The sequence below is a fragment of the Helianthus annuus genome, chromosome 13, assembly GCF_002127325.2.
Source record: "Helianthus annuus cultivar XRQ/B chromosome 13, HanXRQr2.0-SUNRISE, whole genome shotgun sequence".
Classification (NCBI taxonomy): domain Eukaryota; kingdom Viridiplantae; phylum Streptophyta; class Magnoliopsida; order Asterales; family Asteraceae; genus Helianthus; species Helianthus annuus.
The window spans coordinates 42,366,538-42,377,105 of NC_035445.2; the positions used below are offsets into that span (position 1 = coordinate 42,366,538).

At 37.1% G+C, this 10,568-nt stretch overlaps 1 protein-coding gene across 1 annotated transcript; it reads left to right on the forward strand.

Annotated features, from left to right (window-relative positions):
* Positions 1 to 1,807: 1,807 nt before the first annotated feature.
* Positions 1,808 to 5,144, forward strand: LOC110897734 (putative wall-associated receptor kinase-like 16). Its single transcript, XM_022144469.2, has 3 exons — positions 1,808 to 3,399; positions 3,487 to 3,648; positions 3,750 to 5,144. The coding sequence occupies exons 1-3, from the start codon at positions 2,496 to 2,498 to the stop codon at positions 4,961 to 4,963; spliced, it is 2,280 nt and encodes a 759-aa protein (XP_022000161.1). The 5' UTR covers positions 1,808 to 2,495; the 3' UTR covers positions 4,964 to 5,144.
* The last annotated feature ends 5,424 nt before the right edge of the window (positions 5,145 to 10,568 follow it).

Sequence of the window (10,568 nt, forward strand, 5' to 3'; positions counted from 1 at the left end):
GGCCCAAGACCGTGTAACAAAAGGGGCTTCACTAAGGGGCTGTTTGGTAGCCTCTGAATAGTCATTAAGAGGCTACCTCTTAATGGAACCATTAAGAATTTTACCAATGAGAAGGTAGAAGAATGTGACATGTGATGATTTACCATTCAGAGGTTACCTCTTAACCATTCAGACTTGAGGTTACCTCTTATTCATTCACAGGTTTTAAACCCTTAAGAGGTAGCATCTGAATGGTCATTACGAGGCTACCAAACAGCCCCTAAAATGGCTCTAACTTGGGTTACGAGGGTCCGTTTTGGGCGTGCGACCAGGCAAAACGATCGTGAGAACGAGCTCCATCTTGCTGCAAACGCCTACGACGGTTTGGGTCATCGTCCGAACCAAAAAAACGCTTATTTCTATTATTTATTTACGTTTTTATGTTTTTTGAAGTGTTTTGGGCATTTTGTTTTTGGGCTTGTGTTTGGCCCATGGCCTTTTTGTGGCCCATTTTGAATTTCTGTCCTTATTTATATGTTTCTCTTGTAAGTTGAAAGATCAGACTTGAATTTCGAATTTACTCAAATACCACTTCAAATTCTGTGCCCTTTGCGTTGAATTTTGGGGGTTGGGGAAGATCAACACGGGTATTTGCAGAATCAACGTGTTTTGCTCTTCGTTATCGTAACACACGCTACATCACAAGTCAGGTTCAGTTATTAAGCTGCAGCGGAAAAGCAAGTCTATTTATCGTAATAGGTATTTTCCATTTAGTGTACAGCGATCGAGAAGTAAAAAAATGCAGCAGTGGTTTGACCGAGAAAGAAACTAAGGCAGGTAGTTTCGATTTAAGAAGGTATTGCGATCACAACGCTGAAAGTGGTAAGAGTCAGCTGAAAGAAAAATCGAGGCAGTAGGTGGTCTCAGGCGATCTGTGAAAAAATGTGATTTTTGTGTGGTGTTAGCTGAGTATGTTATCAAGAATGTTTTTATGATGAACTAAAGAACGTTAAGTAGGTAAAGAAGGTAAACAAAAATGTTTATTGGAAAGAAGGTTGCCAAGTTCGTTTCTTGAAAGAAGGTAATATATTAGGTAATCAAGAATTTGCTTGTTAAAAGAAAACGAAAGGCAATCAAGAGCTAGATCTTTAAGAAAGAAGGCAGTCAAAAGGAAGAAGGCAGTCTTGAAGATAGAAAGAAAGAAGAAAAGAAAGTGCGAAAGCATGAAAGTATGATGAACGATCAAGAACCAAGAACGAACAAACCCCGTGTTGTTTTTGATCAGGCTAACGAGCAAGAGAAGCATGGTAGGATTTTAGGATTAAGGGCGAGATTGAAGGTTTTAATCCTAAACGAAGTTGAAAGAAAGTTGAAGGGGTCAAAGTGGCAAGTTTAATTAATTAGTATTTAATTAATTATTTGAAACTTTTGAGTTATCTACTAGGTTTTAATTATTAGAGATAATGATCTAAGTTAGTATTAGAGATAATGATCAAAGACTTTTTGAAATAACTCGCTTTTCATTAGAGAAAGGGCCAAAAACTAAACAAACTAGCTATATATTTAGATTTTTAGAAAATGTTAGATATTACAATTTATTAGAGAAAAAACAAATTATTGGTATATAAATTATTGAATAGAAAAGGATCAAAAATTAAACAAACTAGCTATGTATTTTGATTTTAGAAAATGTTACATATTTCAAGTTACTAGAGAAAAAAATAAGTTATTAGTAAATAAGTTATTGAATAAAAATATTCAAATAAAAAATTTAAAAGTTCACGACTGACACAAACTGACTTTGGCAAGTCCGCTTCCCCGACAAGCGGACTACCTAGATACGCTTAGAATCTAATTGACCACCCACAAACACTTTCATTCTTTGAAACCACCTAATTAAACATGAAAAAAAAAATCGTATTGAGCATAACGAAAATGGAAGCAACCAAGAAAATGTTGTAGGTGTGGTCATTAATCTTAAACATGACAAAAGTCCATATTAAACATAACAAAAATGGAAGCAACCAAGAAAATATTGAAGGCTTGGTCATTAATCTTGGACGCACACGCTATTTCAAAGAGGATTTCCGTCAACTTTGGAGCTCTAAAGTTGCTTTTCTTTCTGAATGGCCATTGATTATAACTTGTAGACCATTACCTACGAGTAATGAAATATTTTAATTACGGACTTCTATAAATGACAACACCCGTCACTATCTTACGTCTGAATATGAGTTTTTAGCAAGCCATGTGTCAAGGTTGAACGTATGTATGATAAAATTTGAATGATAAGGAATGAATGTGAAAACTATCGCCCACAGGATTTTCATTATTTTATACATGCCTTTGTCCAAAATAAAGTGTTTAAAGACCTTTCAACTATTAAGTACTAGTGGGTATATATTAATTGCAATTAGGAACCTGCTTCCTAATAGCATCTCTCGATAAAATGATCAAGTTGTTATGTATATATGTGGGTATATATAAGTCTATAATCACACATCATCTCTAATCCAATGCCCAAAAACAATTATAAACACAAAAACACAAAGAAAGCAACTATGCATTTAAAGATGCTACTAGCAGTAGCTATTGCAGCTTTGGTGGCAGCAAGTGCTCAAGAGGAACCAGCTTGTGAAAGTTCATGTGGCAATGTGTCTATTGCTTTCCCATTTGGTTCAGGAAATGGATGCTACTACAGTCGCAGTTTCCTCGTAACTTGTGACCGATCGTCTAGGGAACCAACGCTTATCTTTGGACAACGAAGAAACACAGGAAATGTCGTTATTTCAGATATGTCCATAGAAAAGGGTGAGGTGGAGATTATGCTGTCTGTAGCGCGTGATTGCTACAATAGTTCTGGCCGAGTCAGTAGAAACCGACCATCTTTAAGGTCTGGAAATTTCCAAATATCCGCCAGGAACAAACTTGTAGCAATCGGGTGTGATACATATGCACAATTAAGAGTAAGAAGTGGGAATGATTCTCACGGTACCGGTTGTATTTCTACATGTGATAGAAACAGCCCTTTTATAAACGGATCTTGCTCGGGAGTTGGATGCTGCGAAGTAGCAGTTCCAGAAGGAATGAAATCTTATGATAGGAGTAGTACGATTCTTGGTAGCTTTAATAACCATGAGAATATAACGGACTTCAACCCTTGTAGCTATGCATTTTTTGTTGAAGAGGGGAAGTTCAACTTTTCTACAACTAACCTGGTTGATTTTGGAAGTGTAAGGGAGATGCCAATGTTACTTGATTGGGGAATTGGGAACTTGACTTGTGACAAAGCAAAGGACACAAATAACTTCTTATGCAAGGGAACCAGCAAATGTGATCAGGATTATGGAGGTCCGGGATATCGTTGCCGTTGCCTTGAAGGTTATGAAGGCAACCCTTATGTTGCAGATGGCTGCAAGAGTAAGCTTTCATTTCACATTCTCTTGTTTTTGTTTTCCTAATTTGCTTTCACCTCAAACAAATGATCGACACTACCTTGTTCAATAGATATTAATGAGTGTGAACGAGGAAGTGATGATTGCGAACATGAATGCGCTGATACAGCAGGAAATTATACATGTACCTGTCCAAAAGGTTACTCTGGAGATGGTAGGAAAAATGGATCAGGTTGTACTGCTGATCAATCCGCCATTATAAAGATAGTTGTAAGTAAGTAATCATGCAATATTTTTTTCCGCTTATATCTAAACCTACTTTTAGAAATCAAATCAGCATGCATCCGTGCTAAAAGTTAGTTTATGTTGTTGCAGGCACCTTAGCTTCTGCTGTTTTTCTCCTTATAACTGTCACCTGGTTGTACTTGGTGCTCAAAAGGCGAAAGCTCATGATGCTGAGAGAAAAATTCTTTGAACAAAATGGTGGAATAATGTTACAGCAACGAATTTCTGGAGATGGGGGTTCTCATGATCAAGCAAGAGTATTCACGATAGAGGAGCTAAAGAGGGCAACCAATAACTATGATGAGAGCAGGATTATCGGTAAGGGTGGCTATGGTACGGTTTACAAAGGGGTTCTTTCTGATAACAGAGTAGTTGCAATAAAGAAGTCTAAATTAGGAGATCAAACACAGGCTCAGATAGAGCAATTTATCAATGAAGTGGTTATCTTGTCCCAAATAAATCATAGGAACGTGGTGAAGCTGATTGGGTGTTGCCTGGAAACAGAAATCCCGTTATTGGTTTATGAGTTCATTCCAAATGGAACACTCTCTGATCACATCCACAATAAAGTCAAGTCGTTGTCTATTACATGGGACATCCGTCTCAGAATAGCAACGGAGACAGCTGAAGCACTTTCATACTTACATTCTGCAGCATCTGTTCCAATCATCCATCGTGATGTCAAGCCAATGAATATTCTTTTGGATGAGAACTATGTAGCAAAAGTGGCTGATTTTGGAGCTTCTAAGCTAATTCCTATTGATCAGATTGAGTTGGCCACTATAGTGCAGGGAACACTTGGCTACTTAGATCCTGAATATTTGCAGACAAATCAACTTACAGATAAGAGTGATGTTTATAGCTTTGGAGTAGTACTAGTGGAACTTTTAACCGGAAAAAAGGCTCTTAGCTTTGATAGGCCAGAGGCAGAGAGAAACTTAGCTATGTATTTTCTATATTCTTTAAAAGAGGGGAGACTTTTTCAGGTTCTTGATGAATGCTTGCAGCTAAATGATGTTCCTAGTGAAATTAACCAAGTATCAAGACTAGCCCAAAGATGCTTACGTGTTAAAGGCGATGAAAGGCCTACCATGAAGGAAGTAGCAATCGAGCTCCAAGGAATATCGGCTTCAATGATACAAAACCATCCATGGGTGCAAAGTAGTTCAAATGAAGATGAAGGTGATTATTTGCTGAAAGAACTAACCAACGACTATGAATGTACAAATGGTGGCAATGTAAGCTCAAGCACCTTCGATAGCATGAGCAAGCATACTATGTTAGGGATTGCTAGTGGCAGGTGAAGGTTGGGACTTCTATCTACCAATTTGGAACAAACTCACTCTTGTATAGGGTGAGGTATGATAAAGATAAGTTTAGTTGATGCATCTTGTTGTTAGAGTTTGTTAGGTAGTTATGTTGTTTGTATATATTGAGCCTAAGATCTCATTGTTTAGTACGCACTCAAGAAATTCATCAACAATACATCTTATTTCAATTCTTTTAATCTCTAGCAACATAGCGGAGATCCAAGCTAATAGATTGTTGTAGTAGGTTCCTGCTTAAAAATCCGTAGAACTCATTTCAATGAGCAACAACGTTGAAGCTATTCCAGTGATAGAACTATTTTTAACATTCGCTGGTTTTGAAGTGGACTTGTCTGGGATGTTGGGCCCCAAAAACTGTATATCCCAAAATTCTTTTTGGGGACTTAACCGCTGATTTCTTCTCTTTCCATACACGGGTAGCCGAATCCATATTTAAATCTTCATGTGTTATTTTCTCCAATATACCCTAGTAATCGAGGACGTTTATGTTAGGGTTTTACACTCTACATACCTACACTTCTTGTCGTATTACCTTTCATGAGATAAACTATCTTATCCTTTATCAGCTCTTGGTTCCGAAGCTCCTTTACTTCCACACCTTCATTATCGATTATTTCACCATATATGTCATCCAGTTTTATCACTTCAAAACTTGTTAAAATATATTAATCCTATATATTTTTGGTGTCAATTCAATCTCTTATATGTTTTCCTTTTTTGTGTTTGTTACCGTTTGTGAGGTGTTTTGGGCTTCTCCTTCTTGGGCTTTGGCTTTGTGGGCTCGTCCTAGGGATTCCTCGCCTTTATCTATCCTTGTCTCCCTGCTGGTTATTCATTCACAAAGAGAAAGAAAGTGTAGCAGTTATATTGATGCTCTCTAGAACACTCACATAAGCGGTTGCTTTCTCTCACTGTTCGAGTTCATCAAGTGGTGCTGCTGTTCAAGTTTATTGGTACAGACTCTTCGGTTGAAGACCTGTTACTCATTTGATTGTTTGTAATCGGTGGTTAGTTCACCACAGTTGTGATTCTTGTTGTACTTTCAATAAATATAGGTCCAAATCGAGCCAAAAATCTGATTTCGATAAAGAAAGGAAGATGAACACACACAAAATGAACTTGAAAAACCCACTAGATTGATTTGCACAAATGATGATACAATTAGCCCCCAAATCTCTAGTAAAGTGTCTTGTCTAAAACCCTAATCATCACTTTCCATTTATAGCCAAAACAACTTTTGGCTAATTACATTTAGGACCCTAGAGATAATAAGTTACTAAAAATAGCACTAAACATGAAAACTCATTAAACAAGACATAAATATATTTTGACTACTCAAAATATATTTAATTATCCAAAGCATTATAACTATCGAATCTCGAACTTCCACACGCCATATCTTTCTTCGATCTTCCCGTGTGGACTTGCGCGTTGACTTTGACTTAATGGCGTTGACTTTGTTGACTTGATTTGTTGATAACATTAGACTACACGTTTTAGACCCAACAATCTCCCCCTTAGACTAATGTTATCAAACTCTTGCGTCATCTTTAGAACCGTCAACTTCATGCATGTTGTAATCTTCAATTTGGCAAGCTTCAGTCTCAATTTTAGACCCAACAATAAAGATTATCTATTTTTCACATGGTATCAGAGCCACGTTCGGCTCTCTGATACTCGCTCTCTCTGCTGCCGTTACGTGCTCAATCAGATCCGTTCGGATCTAGGGTTTGGATTAAAGTCAAAAGGGGATCTTGGCGGTACCTGTCTATCCACCGATCCCTGTTCCTCTATCTAAAGGTCATTGTCGATTGAAGATTGGAACCCTAATTCTAGGGTGTGGGTACAGTTGCTGCTGATTCTTCTGGTTGTCGGTTCTTCTCCTGTGGTTGTCAAAGGGCTGAAATCTCTCCTAGGGTTTCGTTTTCTGAAGGGACTCTCGTTGGTCTCTATTACAGAGCAAACCAACAGGGTCTTCATTAGTCTTCTCTATCTATAATCAAACTTGTAACCCTAAGTGAAGGTTACAAGTGTGATTACCCAGAGCTTTTCGCACCCACTGTGAGGCCGTTCTTTCTCTGTATTTATTTCCTTTTTTGTCCTGCATCACTGAGTCAGTGAGTCCAGGCATCCCTATTTACCGGACTAGTCGGGCCGGCCTTTATCGAGTCTTATTTTCTGCATTGTTTTGGTTCCTGTTTTTGCTTTGTCTGTTTCGTGCTTGGCTGTCATTTCTCTTAGATCTCTGTTACTGGTTTTTGTGTGTTTACATTATGCCTGGTGATGATTCTGCTATTACATCCCCTAGCACTACCCTAGTTAGCAAAATTGATGCTGGTGATCCTTTGTTTCTACACCCTAGTGACTCTGCTAATTTATCTATAGTGAGTATTAAACTCAAAGGGGCAGAAAATTATAAGATCTGGTCCAATGCTATGTATCTTGCTTTACAAGTAAAAAACAAGATAGGTTTTGTTGATGGTTCCTGTATTAGATCTAAAACTGATGAGGTCTTGGGTAGGCAATGGGATAGATGCAACTCTATTGTGCTTACATGGATTCTTAATTCTGTATCTGAGGAGTTATATCTTGGATTGGTTTATTCAAAAATTGCCTCTGAAGTATGGAAAGATCTAAAAGAAACTTATGATAAGATAGATGGTTCTGTTGTGTTCAATCTATATCAAAAAATTAACTCATTTAGTCAAAATGGTATGCCTGTATCTGAATATTATCATAAGTTAAACTGCATGTGGAAATAGTTAGATCAACTTCTTGCCTTACCTGCCTGCTCTTGTGATGCATCTAAACAGTTTAATGACTTTAATCATCTTATAAAACTAATGCAATTCTTGGTGGGTCTCGATAGTTCATATCAGTCTGTTAGAACTAATTTATTGACTCGTGAAACCCTTCCCACTGTGAAAGATGCCTTTGCTATCATCTCCAGAGAAGAGTCTCATTTACACTCAAAAAAATTTTCTGATAAAAACCCTAATAGTGTTGTTGGCTTTGCTGCCAGAGCAAATCAAAGTGTTGATTTAAAGAAAAAAGGGGTAAAAACTCTTAATCCTAATCTCAAATGTTCTCACTGTAACAAAACTGGTCATACAATAGAAAAATGTTTTGAACTTGTTAGATATCCTTCTTGGATGAAAAATAAAACAGGAGGGAACAAGGGTAGCAGGGTAAGTAATAATGTTACTACTGATTCTACTGATTCATCTTCTGTTATGAGCTCTTTAACCAATGATCAGGTTGCTCAATTGCTTAGTCTCTTGAATGATAAACCTACGGGTGACTCTCAGAATAGTAACTTTGCTGGTATGTGTGCAATTTTTGTTTGTCTAAATAGCTTTGTTACTACAAAACCTACATGTGACTCCAAACCTATCTATTGTTTTTCAAACTTTATTAACAATGGGAAAAAGGTTGGGTGGATAATCGATTCTGGTGCAAATCAGCATATGGTTATGACTGATGACTGTCTTATAAATCAAAAGGATGTAACTGAATTCAACATCAAAGTTAAGCATCCTAATGGCACTAGTGCTTTAGTAACCAAAATTGGTGACATAAAATTAAGTGACAAGGTCATTCTTTATGATGTATTTGTTGTTCCAAACTATTGTGTTAATTTAATCTCTGTTCATAAACTTGCTAGAGATTGTAAGCTTATTGTTTCCTTTGATGAACATAACTGTTACATACAGGATTCTCATCTAAAGAAAGTCCTGGTGACTGGTAATCAGTTTGATGGTCTTTACTTCTGTGGTAGCTCCTCTGTTTCCAATAAGGTGTGTAGTGCTAATTGTGATGTTAATCTATGGCATGCTAGGTTAGGGCATCCTGCTCAACCTGTTCTGCATGTTTTAAAGAATCAATTAAACATTAAAGTTAACTCTAAATTAACACCTTGTGAAATATGTCATAGAGCTAAACAGCATAGAGAACCATTTCCCTTAAGTGAACACAAATCTAAATCATTAGGTGATCTTGTTCACCTAGACGTGTGGGGTCCCTATAAAATTCCAAGTAGGGATGGCTTTAGATATTTTCTTACCATTGTTGATGACTTCACTAGAACCGTATGGGTATACCTCATGAAGTCAAAGGATGAAGTTTTTTACCATATTAAAGGATTTTTCAATATGCTAAAAACTCAGTTTGGTAAAACTATTAAAGTTATCAGAAGTGATAACGGAACGGAGTTTATTAACAAACAAATGAACAATCTTTGTTATGAAAATGGTATCCTCCATCAGACTTCGTGTGTCCATACCCCACAGCAAAATGGAGTCGTTGAAAGAAAACATAGACATTTACTAAATGTTGCTAGAACATTACTCTTTCAAGGAGGTTTTCCTCTCAAATTTTGGTCTGAATGTGTTCTTACTGCTGCTTATCTGATTAACAGGACCCCTTCATCTGTCTTAAATGGGAAGTCTCCGTATGATCTAGTGTTTGGTTTTGCCCCTGTCTCAAGTCAACTTAGGGTGGTAGGGTGTCTTTGTTTTAGCACTGTGTTAAATAACTCTGATAAATTTAACATACATGCTGAAAAATGTGTCTTGATTGGATATTCAAATGAGAAAAAGGGTTATAAACTTTGGAGTCTTGATCAAAAGGTGATGTTTTATTCTAGGGATGTTAGGTTCTATGAAACCATTTGTCCTTTTAAAGAAAAGAAAATGTCCGTTGATCCTGAGACCTTATCTGAAGTCAACACTCTAAACTTTTTTGACTTATCTGATTTAAACTACACCCAAAGCCCTAATGTTGACCAAACTCCCTATGATGAGAACGTTCAAACAAGCACCTCATCAGGACATGGGTCTGAGCAGTCGACTGATTCAAGTACTATCTTTGGGATGGCTGACAATCAGCAACCCAGTAGTGAAGAATCAGGACCAGACAGGGCTGAGCATGACACTGAATTTGAGGACAACAACAATTCTGAGGGAGGAATTCAGGATCAACCAAGCATTAATCTTAGGAAATCTTCTAGAAATACCAAATTTCCTTCTAAACTTGATGATTTTGTGATAGATGGGAAAGTTAAATATGGTCTAGAAAGGGTCCTTAATTATGCTAACTTATCTCCCGAAGGGAAGTGTTTTGCTACTATGCTTAATAAAAGCTGTGAACCAAAAAATTATTTTGAAGCTAAAACTGATAGCAACTGGGTTGACGCTATGAACTTAGAAATCGAAGCCTTACATAAAAATGACACATGGGAAATAGTAGACTTACCCCCTAATAGGAAAGCTATTGGATGTAAGTGGGTATATAAAATAAAATACAAATCTAATGGTGAAATAGAAAGATATAAAGCGAGACTCGTTGCTAAGGGTTTTAACCAAAGAGAAGGCATTGACTTCTTTGACACCTTCTCACCAGTTGTAAAGATGGTCACTATTAGGTGTGTTCTGTCCTTAGCTGACCACTTTAACTGGGAAATCTTTCAACTTGATGTTAATAACGCTTTCCTCTATGGAGAGCTAAATGAAGAAGTCTTTATGTGCTTACCTGATGGCTATGATCAAACTAACGGTTCAAAGGTTTGTAGATTAAAAAGATC

Bases quoted from the DNA above. Each gene is read 5' to 3' on its own strand.
- LOC110897734 (XM_022144469.2), top strand. From the start codon at position 2,496: ATGCCCAAAAACAATTATAAACACAAAAACACAAAGAAAGCAACTATG. The intron at 3,400-3,486 runs GTAAGCTTTCAT...CTTGTTCAATAG, and splicing joins TGTTGCAGATGGCTGCAAGA to ATATTAATGAGTGTGAACGA. The intron at 3,649-3,749 runs GTAAGTAATCAT...ATGTTGTTGCAG, and splicing joins CATTATAAAGATAGTTGTAA to GCACCTTAGCTTCTGCTGTT.